This window comes from Ananas comosus, linkage group 21 (assembly GCF_001540865.1).
Source record: "Ananas comosus cultivar F153 linkage group 21, ASM154086v1, whole genome shotgun sequence".
NCBI classification, from domain to species: domain Eukaryota; kingdom Viridiplantae; phylum Streptophyta; class Magnoliopsida; order Poales; family Bromeliaceae; genus Ananas; species Ananas comosus.
In genome coordinates, this window is record NC_033641.1 from 7279723 (window position 1) to 7298558 (window position 18836).

The window sequence follows — 18836 nt, forward strand, 5'->3', positions numbered from 1 at the left end:
GATGTGCTTTTCAGGATGCTCGACTTGGCTGTTATCTCTCATTCGATATCGGCCGTAGGTATCAGCAATGTTCAGCTACATACGCTTCAATTCGCTGACGACATAATGCTGTTATTTGATGGTTCTACCAGGTCTGCGGCGGCTATCAAGATTATTGTCGACTCCTTCTCTTCTAACTCGGGACTAAAGATAAATTTTGGCAAAAGTTACCTAATCCTGATCAATTTGCCAAGTGATCAAGCGGCAATTGTGGCAAACTATTTCGGCTGCTCCTTGAAAGATTTTCCACTAAATTACCTGGGTTTACCTCTATCTCCTAAGAAGCTATGTAAAGCCGACTACATGCCTCTTATTGAAAAGATCGACAATCACCTTGCCGGCTGGAAGGGTCTCATGCTCTCAAGGGGTGGTCGTCTCGTTCTACTGAATTCGGTTCTTACTAGTATTCCATCTTATTTTTGCTCTTTCTTTCTATTACCTGCTTGGGTCACTAATTCTATTGACAAAATTCGATGCGCTTTTTTTTGGAGGGGTAAAAAACTCAACAACGGCTTCCACTGCCTGATTAGGTGGGAGCACGTTTGTCGTCCTAAACAGTATGGTGGTTTGGGCATTCGTAATCTTAGATCCATGAATTCGGCCTTACTTATGAAGAATTTGTGGAATTTCTACAATTTTCAGGACCGGCCCTGGGTCAATCTACTATTGCAAAAGCATTATAAGCTGAGGCCTCCTTCACACGGCATTCATATTCCTTACAAGGGTTGCAGCCCGATTTGGAAAGGCTTTCTCAGCACTGCTGCACCCTTCCTCGCTTCAGTTTCATTTTCAATTGGTAATGGTAAGGCGACGTCATTTTGGAATGCTAGATGGAACGGAGATTTCGCCCTGCGGACCCGCTTTCCCAACTTGTATGCCATTTCAACCTGCAGACATCTCTCCGTCGACAGCTGGCTCCGCCGATTCGCGGAATGTGCCAACCCAGGCTTTGATCCTTCTCTCTGCCAGCAGGAAGAGCAGGCAGAATTACCGCATCTTCTGGCTCTGATCCAGAGCACCACGCTGTCCGCATATGACGACTCGACCTTTTGGCGTTGGAGCTCTAACGGTATGTTCTCAGTTCAGCGCGCTTATGATTTTATTATTTTCGGGGGGGTCATTTGATTGTAGAATCACTCACCTGTGGAAGTTAAAGATCCCCCTGAGAGTTAAGGTGTTCATGTGGCTAGCTGCTAGGAATAGAATTTTAAAAGCGGATAATCTTGCGAAGAAGGGCTGGTACGGCCCGTCGATTTGTGCCTTTTGTTCAAACAACAATGAGACGGTGGATCATATCCTATTTTCCTGCATCTATACAAAGAATGTTTGGAATCGGATCCTTCGAAGTGCCTCAAACTCTCAGCGATTGATGATGACCAACCTTTCAGGTGATTTGGCTACTCGGTGGAATCGATCTAGACGCTTATTCAGGGGGCAGCAAACAATTTTCTTCGATCTCTATTTCGCGGCAACTTGCTGGGAACTATGGAAGCAACGAAACATGAGAATTTTCACTGCTGGGGCGAAGCGAAGCGACGAACTGGGAGAAGGGATCCTCAGCACGGTGCAACTCTGGACTTCGGTGCTCAGGGGCGGATGACAACTCCCACACTCTGTGTCTTTCTCCTTTGCTTTCCTTTTCTATTTTTCCTTTTCATGTGTGTTCCCTGTTTCAAGTGTGTTGGTTTTTTAAGGCACAGATCTGTCAACCCCAGGTCAATTTGTAGGGGTTCTGGTTTCGCCCTAGGGGCGATTGTTTTTGTTTCGTTCGCTTTGTTGTTACCCAAATAGGGTATATCCCTGTTTACTCAAAAAAAAAAAGGGGGAATTAGAAATATGCACAAAAAAAAAAACCAATCCCTTTAGTATTTATAATAACCAGGAAAGGCAAAAACTCCAAAGAGAGGAAGAGCAAGCAGAGCACAGTGAGAGAGGAAAAATCAGGAAGAGAGAGTATAGAGGGCCGAAATGTGCAGGCGCATGAAAGCCCCACAGGAAACCATACACATGAGAAAGAGAGAGAGAGAAAAAGAGAGAGAGAGCACGAGCGCCATGCCCTACGGAAGGTGGGCTGTGATCACGGAGGACTACACGATGGGAAAAAATATGTCGTTGTATATACCCTGCATTAATGCTCATTAATGCCTGATGACCACAAATCACAGGGAGAAGCCACGTCGAACCGTACAGCTAAGCACGTGCGACGGAGGAAAAGACCTGGCCCACACCGCTGACGGCACAACGCCGCACTCCCGCTTGTACGTAAAGCTGAACGGGACAGCACACGAAGGCGAGAGAAGGAGAGGAGGCGCCATACCATATGGTGTTGTCGCTGCGCAGCGCAGACGGAGAGGACGAAGGGAGAGCAAGGGGGGAACGCCGCGCCATACGAAAAAGATGGCTGTGTTCCCGAGGGAGGACGGCGACCACCGCAGCGAAAGTCAAACTCGACCACCCCGGCGAAGACGAAGAGGAAGAAAGGAGAGCGGGGGAGGAAAGGGGCACGACGCCATACGGGAAGGTAGAGAGGAGCGAAAAGTCGCAGGAGCCCCACCAAATGCGGGGAGGGCTTATTTAGGTTCTAAGTTACTATCCTTCACCTCAAAACCAAACTCATCACGTAATCTCACAACAGTGCGACATGCAGCATCCTCCTCTGTCTCATTGACAGTGGAGCAAGGCATGCCCCAGCAATGGATTGCCTCCGCAACAGTCTCTCCTTTAGGGACCTCAACTTCAACATAGACGCTAAGCAGCCCCTCATTTTCAACCGGAATTTGGCACACAGGCGCCGACACAGAATCGCTGGCAGACAATGCGCAGGAAATCTCGAAAACAAATTTGCACAACTACGACTGCCATGACTGCATCGCGAAAAAGCAAAACAAGCAAAAAAAGGGAAAAAATTAAACACTCACAAAATCAAATACCAGACCGAATAAATAGGAAAAAAAATTGATTGAATACCTTAGGAGCCACAGACGTGCAAACCCGCACAAAATCAAACACACCAGCATGTAGGAAAAAAAAATATAAGAGTAGGTATAAGAGAAAAAAAAAGAGGGAGGAGGGAGGGAAATCACGAAGCATCTGAATGTTTGTTTTTACCTATCAATCAGCTGCAATGCTCAAAAGCACCATAGGGCAAGAACAATAGAGCAAAAGCGTTCAAAACAGAGGGTTCAAAAACATGGGGAATTAGAAATGTGCACACAAAAAAAACACCAATCCTTTTAGTATTTATAATAACCAAGAAAGACAAAAGCTTCAGAGAGAGGAAAAGCGAGCAGAGCACAGTGAGAGAGGGAAAATCAGGGAGAGAGAGCACAGAGGGCCGAAGAACACAATAGGTGAAGTTGGCTTGCACTATATAGGCCATTGCAGAAGGCATGTTTAAGCATATTTAACTCGAGCGAGTTTTTGTAGAAGAGTTGTTTGGTTGGAGCTTTTCGCTAAAGCAGAAACAAACCTAACAGAAGCAAAAGCTTCAAATTAGATGTTCTATTAAAGCATGCAGCACATTTTGGCCTCTTTCCATAGGCAAAAGATTGAGAATTTTTTTTACCAAATAGTTTAGCTGCTACTTTTTTAAATAAGTTATTCCAAACACACGTTAGTTGGACTGATTCTCCTATCTAGTAGATAAAAACTTTTCCTAATCCATAGCGAGCGAAACATTATTTATTATATAGTAGAGCCATATGTTATACAAGTAGGGCCCCTAGCAAAAAACCCAAAACAAACAGGATGACATTTTGTCAATTCCCACTCCCATAAAAACTCGGAGGCGCTGTAGGGTCCTCCTCAGAAACAACCTCGCTGCTACATGGGCGGACCACAGCAGTCTTTGGACGCTTCACCAGAGAAAGACACTTCACCAAATTCTCCTTGAATTCCCTCCGGTCTGAAAGATGCTGCTCTTTCTCAGCAAGAAAGGAACTGTAGTAACCCTTTAAGAGGTTGTAGTCACATTTAAAGCGCTTATATTTGCCACGAAGTGAATTGTAGTCCGCAGAAACGCGCTCATATAGGTTCTCAAAAAACTTCTTCTTTTCTAAGTTACTATCCTTCACCTCAAAACCAAACTTATCACGTAATCTCGCAACAGCGCGACAGGCAGCATCCTCCACTGTCTCATCGACAGTAGAGCAAGGCATGCCCGAGCAACGGATTGCCTCCGTAATAGTCTCTCCTTTAGGGACCTTAAATTCAACGTAGACACTGAGCAACCCCTCATTTTCAACCGGAATTCTGTACACAGGCATCGACACAGAGAATCGTTGGCAGACAATGCGCAGGAAATCTCGGAAACAAATTTGCACAACTACGACTGCCAGGACTGCAACTCTGATCAATATTAAATTATTATATTGATAGTCTCAACAACTTTAAACTATAAAACTTGCTAGTCTGAGTATTTTTGTTGTCTCCATATACTCCTAAAAAAAGGCTCAATTATAAATGACTGCCTAAACCATCATAATTGCAAAAAGGTAACTAGCTAGCTACTCATAGCAGAAAAAATTATAAAGAATTTTAGTCCAACGTGAATTAGATACAGAGCCAGTTTGCACCCCATCTCTTTATTTCTATATTTGACATTCTTTTGCTAACCCACAACAAATAATTTTTTTAAAATAAAATCAGTCTCTATTATTTTAACAACTACATAACCATAATTAAGTCTTGATAGATCCATATATTTTGCCCAACGATAAAATAACTGGGGTAACAAAAAAATAATTAGTTCACTCTAAAGAAGAATACCTCTTGAATTCATAAAATTAACTTTCATGCCATCTTCTTAATACCCAATATCTGCACAGCCCAAACTTTAATAAAAATAATTGAACAATCTTACAACTTTTAGTTAGTTTAGAAGCAAAATTTATTGCGTACAACCAATTTTTCTAAATGGAAAACAAAAAGAAGCAAAAGTCGCGACAAAGCCATCAACTTGTTCCACACTTTAACTAAAAATCCAACTTTTTTATCTGTTAAATGCTATTTTGTAACTCCTATATTCTTTTCAATAAGCATAAATTAATACATGAAACACATACAATTTCCACCCACATATATATATTGGCAAAATTTGATGTTGTTTATAATGCACAATCCTAAAATTTGATATTGCTTATAATGCACAAAAGGATTTTCTTTTCTCAAATAAGTACCACAAAAGAGGAAAAAAAACCCAAAAAAATAGCGAGAAAAATAGTGATTAAAAAGGGAAGCAGTAAATAGCAAACAATTTATGGGCAAGGAAAAAAAGGAGGCTCAGCTTGTCACTGGTTTTCAAGTGGAGAATTCCTTATCCTTTAATTTATGTATGTTATCTTATATATATATATATATATATATATATATATATATATAACACCCAATAGAAGCCTCCCCGCGTTCGGCGGGGGGCTTCAGTGGAAAAATTCTAGAATGCAACGGGTATATTGGTGACGGGGCGTAACAAACTAATAAAATGTCTTCTTTTAGGGGTATATGTCCTATCATGATTGTCAAAAAATATTTTTATTGTACTTTTATTTGAAAAGAAGGAATGTGATTGGCTTGTTATTGATGACGTGGTGCAAGTGTGATAGTGTAGAATTCCTCGCTTCGGTGAGTCCCCTGTTTTTTTTTTACACTCTCTCACTCTCTCACACACTTTCTTTTTTTCCTTCTCTCCCACTCTCTCTCTCACACACCCTACATCTTTTCTTTTTTTATTTTTTTTCTCTCAATAACAAGGCCAATTTGCATAAAAAATCCACAAGTTTTGAGCTTTTACAAAATTGGGCCGCTTTTTTCGATTTTACAGATTCGGTCCGAATGTTTAACAAACTGACCAAAATACCATTATACTTTCTTCTCTCTTCTTTTTTTTCTCGCGTTCTTTTTTTTTCTCGCCGAAGAAGTCCTCGGAGCCAGAGATGGAAACATCCCCCTGCCTCTGCCTTTCACGCCCTCGCCTTTGCCCGCGCATGCCTCGCCCTTCTCGCCTCCGATCACGCCGAGGCTGCATCACGACTTTTTTTTTTTACTCTCCAGCCCTCCTCCACCCACCGTCCCCACCGCCTGCGCCGGCGACAAAGAGGACGTGCTTCTCGGGGCCTAGAAGCATGCCGGCAAGAAAAGGGGAGAAAAATAATTACACTCCGGCGTGGGCGATGGATGCGATAGAGGGCAAGGGAGAAGTCGTGACAAAAAAAAAATAGAGAGAAAGAAAATAAGAATAATAAAAAATAAAAATAAAAAAAATATTTTTTTTTCTACAGAAAAGACCAAAAATAATAGGAGGAGGAAAAAAAAGATGAAATTACACTGTTAACAATCTCGCCTTTCTTTTATTTTCTATATATAATCCTAATAATCATATAAAAATTTTAATAAATCACAGACAATCTTAACAATCCAAAAAATGATAACAAACAATCTTCAAGAAGGCAGTGAATGATTTACTGCTTTTATGGAGATTATAAAAATGGTAGACGATTCACCGCATTTAAGAGAAAATTCCACCGTAGCTCCCATATAACAAAAGGAGAATTATTTAGCCAAATATTTTTTTGATTGGATTATTTAGCGAATTATAATATTTTTAAGATTATTTGGAAAAAAAAGTTTGATCGAAGATCCCAAAAGGGGTAAAAGTTAACCGCCGTTTTAATAAATGCGGTGAATAATTCACCTCCTTTAGAAGATCCGGAAGACTTTCAGAACGCAGTGAATGATTTACCGCATTTTGGAAAAAAAAATGCTACGTGACTCCTACGTGGCGAAAAGAAGATTTTTTCGTTAATTAGAAAATTTTAGAGGGTTATCTTATAAAAGAGTTTGCTATTTATCCAATTAGAAAATTTTATAGGGTTTCATCCCAAAACGGGTAGAAATTAACCCGAATTCGTATGCCTCTTACGTAGCCCGACCCGATACTCTTCGCCGCTCTTCCCTTCCCCCACTGGCGCCCTTTCGCTCTCTTCGACTTCTCATCTCGCCTTTTCGCTCACCACTGACAGAGTGATGCTGTACGACCCGGACGCGCTCGACGCCCTGGGGGACGAGGCGATCGCGGGCCTCGCGGAGAGCTGGGGCGGCTTCTGCGCGCTCACGGACGCGCTCCTCTGCGGGCGCGGCGACCTCCACGCTGGGCCGGAGCTCGTGCCCGTCGTCTCCGCCCTCTGCGCCCGCGGCCTCGCCTCCCTCGTCCGCGACCACTTCCTCCGCTCCCTCGAGGCACGTCGCCGTTTTTCCCTCTTTATTAAACGGATAGTAAAATGCCGCTGCGTTCCGTAAGAACCATGGAGTGGCAAGGTGGAAATGCGGTAAACTACTACTAGGTTTTGGCGAGTTTGAGGTCGAAAGTGTCGTTCGGTATGTGTTCGTAGGAATGCTCAAGTGAGAGGACAGGTTGATTCTTTTTTAAGTGTTTTATTCTTGCTTAGTGTGTTGGTTGTTGCTCTGGAAAGAAAAAAAAGATTTGCAAAATAGGGTCTTTCACTTCTCGGCATCGGAACAGGTAATTGACAGGCATAGGAAACTGAACGGTTTTTTTTTTTTTTTTAAATAAAAAAACAAATGGCCCGACAAATTTATATTTGCGAAAATTGTCCTCTTCCTGCTGCGCAAGCTCCCTGCTGGTCAGGGAAGGGCCATGCGTGCGTTTTCATTTTTAAGTTGAATACGGTGATTCAATCACTGTGCATTTTATACACGGTGATTGGATTACCATGTTCTTTTTTGTGTTTTTTAACATGTTTCTTTAATGGATGTTAGTGACAACATTTTCTGAATACACTTGGTATATCGCTATTTATTATCTTAAAGGTACTTAGCACATTCCTTGAACATACTTGTATACTTGTCAGTAAATGTTCATAAAACTAAAAAAAACTAATAGGCTCCATAAATGAGAAGCCCGAGAGCAAATGAATTTGCTGATATGCATTATTTATTTATTTTTTTAACCCTTCTTTTGTCTGATATATCATCGTGTGTTGCCAAGGAAGTCCTTATCATTATGAGCCACGCGCTTCTTTAACGACTAATTAGTCTCTTGAGTTATGTAAATATTCGGCCCCCTTGATATTTAAGATTATTGCTGCCATCTTGACAGTGAAAGCGAAAAATAAACTTGTTTCTCCTCTTAATCCGATCATTTTATCTGTGGTGCAGGAAACTTTTAAACAGAATGCTGTTGAAAAGTTTTGGCAGCATTTTGATGGTTATTGTAATGCCTCAGAGCTACAAAAGGTTGAATTTCATGTAAGTTAGCAGGTTCTTTTTTTTTTTTCGATTTTTATTTTTAAAAGAATGAAGAATTGAGACAGTAGCTCTCTTTATCCTTTGTTGGAAGTTTCTGCTATTAATAGCTAATAAAAATGAAACTGTTATGCTTATACTTGCGAGTTCTCTTTTTAAAGTTCATATTTTTGCTTGAAAGGGTTGCATGCATCCCCTAATATTTTGTTCCTGTTTTTCATTGCAAGGACCTTTTGTTTGATCTGTAACAATAATTGTGTTGTCATCTCTTTTATGGCTATTTACCATTGAGAATTGCTAACATTCTGCCATTTGAGTGGTAGTTATTATGTCATGCTTGTGAACTTAAATACTAGGAGCTATATGAATTTGAGGTTGTAATAGTCAAACAATCCGTCTTTCAATATGTTTTCTCTAGAAGAATAAAGAAGTGTAATGGTGTGCAATGCTCAAGTTTTGAAAAACTATTAATGACAACAAAGAGGACATATAGTAACCTCACATAGAATTATATCAGACTAGGAGGAAACCAAAAAAGAGTCAGTTAGTCAAATGACATTCAATTAGGACTTTGAATCTTTACTGTGCAGGCTATTATTGAATATGAACTTGGGACTCTTGATGTTAAAACTATGCTAACTTTTTCAGAGCTTTTTAAGGAAATATCAAGTATCAACATATTTTATTTGTATAAAGCATAATGGCATCACCAATTTCAATGGAATTGGCTAACGCGAATATTTAGTCGATTTTTTATTGCTCTTCTTCTTTTTGATATTTTTACCACACATGAAGGATAAAAAATTGTTGAGTGAGTTGTCATGCTATAGGCCTTTGATGATTCAATTTAATTATAACTTATTTTAATATTCTGTATTGCAATTTCTAGGAACCTAGAAATGGTATCACTGACAAAATTGCTATTCCAGGATCAGGAAAACTGGCCTGAGGAAGTATTGAGTAAATCACTGGAAGAGACATGCTTAGAGAGGGGCTATCAAGAAAAATGCCTTCTAATTCTTGCTCATGCTTTGGAGTCGTATGAAGATAGCATATCAGAAGGAAGGACAAAAGCAAAATGTTATAGTTCCAATTTGATTTCTAGATACCAGTTAATGGTATCTTCACTTTTTCTTACAACACTACCTTGGAGTTTTCCTGGTAAAGACTCTTCTATCGATAATATCTGTGTTGAAATTATTCTCTTTGCATATATCATATGAATTTTCTTGCATGTTCCATGTTGTTTATTTTTGCATGATTCTTTCATGTGGGAACTGTTTCTTCATTTTAATATACTACTTTCGTTTCTAACTCAGTAGCATTACTGTGAATTTTCTTTTATCAAATATCTTTTCTAAAACTTATGTGCAAATTTAAGAAGCCTTATTTTTCTTGGTGACATAAATATTATTTGTATATGTCCAGTTTCTTTTCTGTCGATTTTCTTTGTTGAATTCTTAGTTGCTGTGCCTTCCTTAATTCATATTTCTTAGGACAAAAACATGTCAAGTTATATCTGCACAATCTGTTGGCAGCTAGTTTGCTATATTACTCTCTAACTGGTTTAAAAGGCTTCATCATATAAAAGCTTTAAGATGATAACTTTCTATCTTCTAATAACTAATCTAGGTGGATGATTCTGAACATTTGTGCACCAATCTCTTCAGATCTATAATTCTTACAATATTATTTAATAATCCAATTTGTTATAACCTAATGTGAACATTGCTTACTGTTTATTGGTTTAAATAATTCATCCTAAACTCCATTTAGCTGAACTTACTGGGAGGTTGACCACACCCGCTTGCGTGTAGCTATCCAAGTCAAGGCTATTGTATCCAAGTCAAGAGTATTGACTAATCCAACTTGTTAGCCTTCCTTTTGACCTGATCTGATTGACAACTGCAATTATTCTATCCATTTACAACACCCTTATTTTAGTTATCGAAACTTAAAATTTACCAAGTGGTTATTTGAGTTATCTTAAACATTACAAAAGTTGATTTGGATGATATTGTTTTCCATATATATCAATAGTTCCCTAGTTAATGAAGACATATCATTAAATCCTACAGCATGATTTGTTTTCAGGGTTTTGAATTAAATGCAAATAGGAGATTTTTTTTCTCTTTTGAGTGTTAGGATTTGGTATGGTCCTTCTCCAATCTCAGGCAGAAGCATGACAAGCGAGTGGGATCTCATTTAACTTGGCGAAAGTCTTGATTTATCAACTTTTAAGAGTTTTATTAGTTGAGGTTTTATTCAAAACCAAACTGAGGAGCATCAGTCTTGGCATTATTGGGCTATTTTAGTTTGGTATGGGAGAGTTGAGCAAACTGACACAAGAAATGTTTGAAACTAAAAAAAAAGAGTTGAGCAAACTGACACAAGAGTTGTTTGAAACTAAAAAGTAGTGGATTTTTGGTTGTATATCATGTATATCCTGGTTGCTAAAGGTCTTTCTTTCAAGTAGATGGTCTAATTAGCTATAGTGATATGGTGTTTGGAAACCAAATAAAATTATCAAAAATCCCGTACATGAATTCTACTATTTAGATGCCTTAGTTGGTATGGATCACTATCAGTTATGTGGATTCTCAACTTAGTTGTCTCTGTTATGAATAAAGTTGTACCATTTTTTTCTTGTTGGCTGAAAGTTCATTTGCCTTGCTACCTCTCCCCTCCTCCTCCTCCTCCTCCTCCTTCTCTCTCTCTCTCTCTCTCTCTCTCTCATGAGATTTTCAAGTATCACTTTTGGCAGCTCTATGTTTTCCTTAATTTTCAGAGGTACTCCGCGTATACTTTAAGAAGAAATTGGAAGAATTAAATAGCATGATGTCTGGGGACTTTATTAGAAGTTGCAGTATGGATATCGACGAGTCTTATCATGAAAGAACTTTTTCTGGAAGCAATAATTTGGTCAAGAACATTGGCAAGGCTGTTAGTGAGCTTAGGAGTCTTGGTTTTACATCCATGACTGAAGATGCTTATGCTTCTGCCATCTTTTCGCTTTTAAAGGTTAGCCGGCCTTTTGTGTTTTCATGTATCTGATCTTTTGAGAATGTTCAATGTAATTATTCACCACTTTTGACGTCCTTATTTTTTCTTTGTCGCAACAACAGAGGAAGGTCCATGATTTGGCTGGTGATGATTACAGGAATCCTGTCCTTGAGTCTGTCAAGAAGTGGATTCAGGTACATTTTGATTTTGTACTTAATTACTTAAATATCCAAGTTTGGATATTTAGTTATTTAGTTGGCTAAATTTTGTATCTAATTCTTCTAAACTTTCAATATTCTTGTTCAATAATGTAATCTATGCTCATTTTACTCTTAAAACTCTCTTCTCCAATCCCATTAGTTTGATGGTGGTCGTTAAATTCCATACTTTAATTGCACAAACGTGTGGTTGTTTATCAGCAATTGTGTCATTGAACAACTCCTGAGTGTCACTATGGAAGCTAGGGATTTGTTAGGAACTTAGGATCTTATCCAGCAGTGGAGCCAAGGCCTGGCAGATACCTTTTAGTAGCTAATTTATGAACTGCAGTGTGACAGTATTACGATATTAGAAATGCTTGATTTAAGAGCTCAGCGCATGGCAGTATATGGGAGAATTCATTAGTTATGATGAGAATGCTTGCTTCTAACAAAGGATGATTTTTAACCTATTATGTTCCTTAATAGGATTTCTCTAGTTATAGTGCTGCTTCTGAATCAAGCAAAAGAACCACAGCAAATTCAGTGAATCATCTATATACTTGAGAAGTGTTTGGCAACTTTTGTTAGTAGCTTGCTTTTCACTTGATAGTGTTTTCTTTATCTGAATGTACAACTGCAGTGCAAATTTCTTAAATCTTTGCTAACATCATGTTGGACTTTTATTAGGCTGTTCCTCTTCAATTTTTACATGCTCTTCTATCATATTTGGGAGATTCACTTGATTATGATGGTGGCTCATCTGGTCTTAAGTCACCTTTGGCTTCACAACCTTCTTTCTTTCCTGGCATTGGCATCCCTCCTGAGGCCCTTGTCAGATGGCAGTTGCGCCTTGAATATTTGGCTTACGAGACCTTGCAAGACCTGAGAATAAGCAAACTTTTTGAGATCATTGTAGACTACCCTGACAGGTTATTCTTTACTTTGTTTTTGCCCTTTCATGGATGGCTTTAATGAAGATTCGTGTGAACTCAAAAAACACAATTCTTTAGAGATTTCTGTATATCATCTCCTCTTGTAATTTTTGGAAGAATAATACTTTTTGTACTGAATAGATTCCCAATGTACAGATGATGAGTTAGGTTAAAATCTGAGTTTCATAGCAAGTCTAAAAAACTGAGCCACTATTTAACTGCCATATTACAAAGTTTAGTTTGCTATTCCACTCTGGGGTTCATTCAGAGGTGCCCCTAGTGATACTCTTTTCAGAAAGTAGAATTAGAATCAAGGTTAGTAGATTTGGATGCTTAGGTTGCTTATCTCAAATTGCTGTTTAACTACTCTGTATCTAGGTTCTAAGAATATGATGCAAACCGAGAGGTTGCCAAAATTGAATTTTCAAGTTTGCTTTTGTTTAAAGGTAAAACTGTCACGCCCCCGCCCCGAGACCGCTACCAATTTGGTCTGGTTTGGGCGCGGCGAACGGACGGCCGAACGGACAGCAACTCCCCTGCTCGCCCAAGGCTCATGTGACGAGATCATGTACATAAGTTCCCAGGAAATACACTTGATTACATACATGATCAAGCAACGACAACGAAGCAGAACCAGTGCTAACTAATCAAGAGCAAGCAACACGAGTAAAATATACAAGTGATCAAAAGAGAGATATTTACTATTGAACTCATTCAACTTTATACAATTATTTCATCTTTTACATTCTTCCAGAACATATGTACAATCACTCTCAAAACCTCACCCTATACAATATCTACTCTCAAACATAAGTACAGGGTAGAGCTAATGCAAAAGGAAGTAAAGCTAGCTATGGATACCCCTAGGGCGCTATGCCCTTGCCACGATCCTCGTGCTCGCCGGGGACACTCGAACTTGGACCTGTAGAGAGTGGGGTGAGAACTATCTTCCATAGTTCCCAGTGGGTTCGGCCGCTGACTCCGCCGATCTCCCCACTAGGTCTAAGCAGGCACAGATAGATATGCAGATAGGTAGATATATGAAATTGAAAGCATTAACGGTAATAAGCAACTATAACATGAACATCTAACTATGCCTCAATCTGCAGTAATGGATGCATGAAACCAGTGATAAGGCTAGCTAAGTACCAAGCTACTATGTTCAAGAATAATGGTGGTTCATCACTTTACCCGATCATTCGATCAATCTGGTATCTCGTTCTCAATCTCACGTATATAAATCTCATAGGGGAGTAGCCTCACAGAACTATCCTCCGAGACCGCCTGCGGACAGCTCGCAGACTGTCCGAGCAATTCTTTGAACTGCCCCTCAAGTGACAAATACTCCGGAGTGCACAGCTTGTGGGGAGCGACCCCTACAAGCGCAGACAAGCTATGTGAGCTTAATCCGAACTCACGAACTGGTCCTACCAACTAAGGTTGGTCCCATCGTAGAATCAAGTATTCCAATACCCAAGCTCATAGTGTTTTGACTACACTAGGGTTCTCATGTTCAATGTCAACTAGATGCCACTCGTTTGTGTTCATTGTTAACTAGATGCCACCCGTTCTCTTGACAAGTTCTCAATACCCTAGTCTACACTGTACTAGGTTTTCATTGCTACAAGTACAACCAACACATATAGGGTTAAACTGTATCATACTACCTCGAGCACACTAGGTTCTAGTGCTATATCAACTAAGCCACATTAACACTAGCATGCGAATATAGATACTAATAACATAATTCCCTATATGCAACATGTGCGATATGCAATTTGATCAACATGATAACTCAGACATATGGAGCAGTTCAACTGCTTCGGGATGGCACCCCCCACCTTTTGGTAGTGCCGCGTAGCTAGAAAACTCGACGTCGCGGTCCTCGTACGTCGCTTCAACTTCTCGGGGTAAAACGAACCCTCAAGTACTCGTTTCGGCGATATCTTCGCATTCGCTCGTCGTATCGACGAACCGTCTTAGCCGACGCGTCCAGAGACCTAGCAATTAGGTTTACGACCCATTAAACAAGATCAAACCCTACATTTCCAAAAACCCCAAATCCGTGCCCTAGGTTAGCAACGATGGAGAAATCCGTGGTGCAAGCTTCAAATTCGAGCTCGAACCACCTCCTTAACCTCAATAGGTTCCATTCGAACCATTCCTAAGCAATAAAACCCTAACTCACGAAACTCACCATTGAAGGGTTGAGGCTTACCTCAATACCAAGCTCCAAGCTTGCTCTAGCTTGCGGGAGAGAAGGAAGAAGATGATCCTCTTCCTCTTCTTGGTCTTCTCCTTCTTCTTTCTCTTCTTCTCCTTCTCCTTTCTCTTCTTCTCCTTCTCCTTCCTCTATTTCGTTCAAGAGAGAGAGAGAGAGAATGTGTGAGAGAGAGAAGGGAATGAGAGTGTGTGTGTGTGTGTGTGGAGGGTCCCCCAAGCCCTCATAAAGGCCTATTTGCACATAAGCCCCTCAACTTTCTATTTTCTGTAACAGCCCTGCCTGGGCATTTCCCGCAGTGAGGGACCTGTCCCAGGTCGGGGAGACTGGTCCCCGAGAGCCTCTCATTCGGGCAGAGTGGATTTCGCGTTCGGGAACCGGTCCCTTCTCGAGAGACCGGTCCCCGCCTGAGAGACCGGTTCCCGAGAGCAACATTTTCGGGACTTAGCCGATTTTCGACCTCTGATCACTTTTCGCACGCGGGGGACCGGTCCCTCCCTGCCAGGGACCGGTTGCATCAGGAATTCCCCGCAACCATAGCCTCGTGGACCGGTCTCTCCCTACCAGGGACCGGTCCCCGAGAGCAAAAACTCCAAAAGTGCAGATTTTTGCACTGATGCTCTCGCGGACTCTTTCTTAATGCACTTTATGCATTATAATCATCTTCGGACTTTCCGAAGCCTATACCCTCGACAATCAGTCGATTCTAAACGAAGTCTAATCCTCGGATTTCGAGAATTCACTTCCTTATAAAAACTAGGTTCAATTTATCAATTCCGATGAACTTTAAGCAAGGAAGCAAAAATTTCAGCAAGAAAAAAATTAAAATCGAATTAAAGTAATACTAAGATGATGATAAACCTTCAATATATGAGATAATAACAACCAACTGAAAATACATATAATAGTTCCAAAAGGTAAATTCGGCTTTATCGGACTTAAAGCTTTAGATTTGGTTGTTTGGCAAATATGGTTGGTAATGGTGGAAGGCTAGATTAAAAGGGAATAATAGGATATCAAGAGATAAGAGATACAAAAAGTGCACTGTTCACACGATTGCGCGGGATCCACGATCGACGAGGAGGGCGGTACACCACTGGTAGAACTTTGGCAACGGGAAAAAAGAAGAGGAGGCAGTGACTCGGAAAAAGAGGAGGGGTAGAAGTAGAAGCCGATCTTGTCACGAGGAAGAAGTGACAACGATCAAGTTGAGGAAGAAGACGATCTCGGCGCGAGGAAGAAGCGTCGATGATCTCACCGGGAAGTAGAACACCAAGGATAAAGAGTGAGAGTAGAATTTTCTATTCATCCAAATATATCCCTTAAGGCTTCAAGAATCATGTATTTATAGTGTTGAAAGCCCCTGATAATAAATTATTGTCTTTTCATTTTCAACACAACACGGTCACCCAAGAGTTGTGCATAGAAAACGAAGCAACTTTGGGAATTTCAAAGGTCTTTCTTTTATTTTTTTTGGGGAATTCCAAAGGTCTTTTTGGGATTTTTTTTTGTTTATGGGAGAAAAGGGTTTGGATTAGCCAAATCAACTAAAACCAAATGATTTAAGTCCAATCAAACATGAACCTACAAAATAAAAGAAAATTGCATTTGAAAATAAAACGAGATTTATTTGCTGCATCAGAATAGTAGGGAGTATCATGATTCATGAGTATGTTTGTTTGCTGCTTGACCTTTTCGTTATTGTCAATGTATCTATGTATTAGGTTTCCTTTGAAGCCCGCTGATATGAATCACGATCTTCATGGCTAGTTTTCCTTGCCCACAATATTTTATCCAAACTTTTAGGCCAATTATTTTTTTTGCTAATTTATAATTTGTACAAACATGGTTTGGAGGTACTCCTGTATTCACTCATGCTTTGTTCTTGTTATGCTTTGGTGCTTGTGTTTTTTGAGTTCTTCTATTCCTGCAAATATTCTCGTCACCTGATTATCATTTGCGAAACTTTATGAAGCTCTCCTGCAATTGAAGATCTAAAGCAATGCTTGGAGTATACTGGTCAACACTCAAAGCTTGTTGACTCATTCATTTCTTCCTTAAGATATCGGTTGCTTACTGCTGGTGCATCAACCAATGACATATTGCACCAATATGTATCCACCATCAAGGCACTCCGGACGATAGACCCAACCGGTGTATTTTTGGAGGCAGTAGGAGAACCAATTAGGGATTACCTGAGAGGAAGGAAAGACACAATAAAATGCATAGTGACCATGCTTACTGATGGGAGTGGGGGAAATGCTGGTGGCTCGGGAAACACTGATGATAGTCTTTTGGAAGAGTTAAATAGAGACGCAGAAAATCAGGGGAGTATGGACTATGAAGATGATGTAAGTACTGATGAGAAGCAAGCATGGTTAAATGCTGAACGGTATGTTTTACTTTTGTTCAATATTTCTTTCCTATGTCTGGTGTGAAAAGATGTGACTCGTTTAACATGTCTGGGCTTATCTTAGATAGGAATAATTTGCAGCTTTTTTACACATCTATATCTATATCTATATCTATATCTATATCTCACTAGGAGTTCACACGTACAAGAGTCATCTATTTCATTGGGAGTTCATTGAGAGACCATTTTTTTAAGCGCAAGCACACTGGTTTACGAAACTAAGTTTTTGAAGTGCATATATAAATATTTAGATTTTGCTAGGATAGAGCTGTAAATAGATAACTTTGAAGGTGTATACATGTTACTATGTAAGCATGTTCACTTGTGATTTTTTAGCAAGGTGCTGTCTGACTTTTTACTTGTCCTGTTATTGTTATTATATATAGTTGGGAACCTGATCCTGTAGAGGCAGACCCATTAAAGGGTAGCAGGAATAGAAGGAAAATTGACATACTTGGGCTGATGGTCAGCATAATTGGTTCGAAGGACCAGCTAGTCAATGAATATCGTGTGATGCTTGCAGAAAAGCTTCTCAATAAATCTGATTATGATATAGATTCAGAGATTCGCACATTAGAGCTACTTAAGGTGGGTTATCTTCAATGTATTTTTAGTCTTCATGTAATGTAGCATGCTGGACACTGCAACCTAATTGTACCTTGGTTTGTCAATGCTAGTTCATAATATTCCTGGATTTCAACTTGTTAATTTATATGAAACAATTATTTTTCTTCAAAAGTTTAGCTAGTAAAGAACAGTGTCTTTCATATTTATATTCAACTCCCTCTCACGTCTGGGCTCGAGACTTTTGGATGGGCCCAAGATGTGAGCTTAATTTAAATGAGAAAAAAATAAATGAGACTAGAAGCCTGATAGGACTCGAACTCAAGACCTTCAGCTTTGATGTCATGTTAAATTATATGAAACAACTGTTTTTGTTCAAAAACTTGAGCTATCAGAGAACAGTGTCTTTAATATTTACATTCAAAACAACTACTTGCGAGGCAGATTTTAATTTTGCTGCATATTCAGATACACTTTGGAGAGAGTAGCATGCAGAAATGTGAAATTATGCTCAATGACTTGATTGATTCGAAGAGAACAAATGCTAATATCAAAGCATCTCTGGCCAAGCCATCTCTTGCTGGTATTGTGGAACTTCCACAGAGAACTGTTGTTTATAAGTCCTAGCCACTCTTTCTGCATGAATTCCAAGTATATTGATGCTTTTTGGTCTCTTTTTTTAGGTTCTGAACAGGAAGTAGCAGATGTGTCACTTGGTCTACTTGATACTACAATAATATCTGCAAATTTTTGGCCACCAATCCAGGTACGTAGTTAAAAGTTATGAATTAGCCTATGTTACTATATTTTTGGGCCAAGGCAGTACAAGTTCATATTACCAAGTATCCTCACTGTCTTTTGAGCTTTAAGCCTTTACTACAATTTGTTTTATTTGGCAATTTGTTTATTTGGCAATTTGTTTTCCATACAAGTTAAAGAGGTTATGGAAGAATCACTTTGAACTGCCATGAGCAATGGTATTTGTGCTTTGAATGTTCTAGAAGCTAATCTTGACTATTGCTAACCAGAGCTTTTAGAACATAAATGTTTTAACTCAACTAGGTGCAAAGAAATCCTACGTTTGTCATACTGACTGCAAAATTCAAAGTTATTATAAAGTATTAATTTAGAAATTTAACATAATGAGGTTAAGTTTGTTTGAATCTCTCATTAGTCATTTCTCAATGTTTTAGCATTGAAAGAAA

The 18836-nt window shown here is 39.5% G+C and overlaps 1 protein-coding gene across 9 annotated transcripts in view; it reads left to right on the top strand.

Annotated features, from left to right (window-relative positions):
* LOC109726372 (anaphase-promoting complex subunit 2) overlaps positions 6971-18836 on the top strand; it is a 29093-nt gene continuing 17227 nt past the window's right edge. For all 9 annotated transcript variants that reach the window (XR_002220499.1, XR_002220495.1, XR_002220496.1 and 6 more), the window contains exons 1-10: positions 6971-7272; positions 8212-8301; positions 9228-9459; positions 11087-11319; positions 11424-11495; positions 12189-12430; positions 16630-17046; positions 17454-17655; positions 18100-18214; positions 18315-18397. Coding sequence is in view for 3 of the 9 variants with exons in the window: in XM_020255913.1 (XP_020111502.1) it covers positions 7060-7272; positions 8212-8301; positions 9228-9459; positions 11087-11319; positions 11424-11495; positions 12189-12430; positions 16630-17046; positions 17454-17655; positions 18100-18214; positions 18315-18397 (1899 nt within the window). In the remaining 6 variants the exon portion in view is untranslated. The remainder of the gene's footprint in view (positions 7273-8211; positions 8302-9227; positions 9460-11086; positions 11320-11423; positions 11496-12188; positions 12431-16629; positions 17047-17453; positions 17656-18099; positions 18215-18314; positions 18398-18836) is intronic.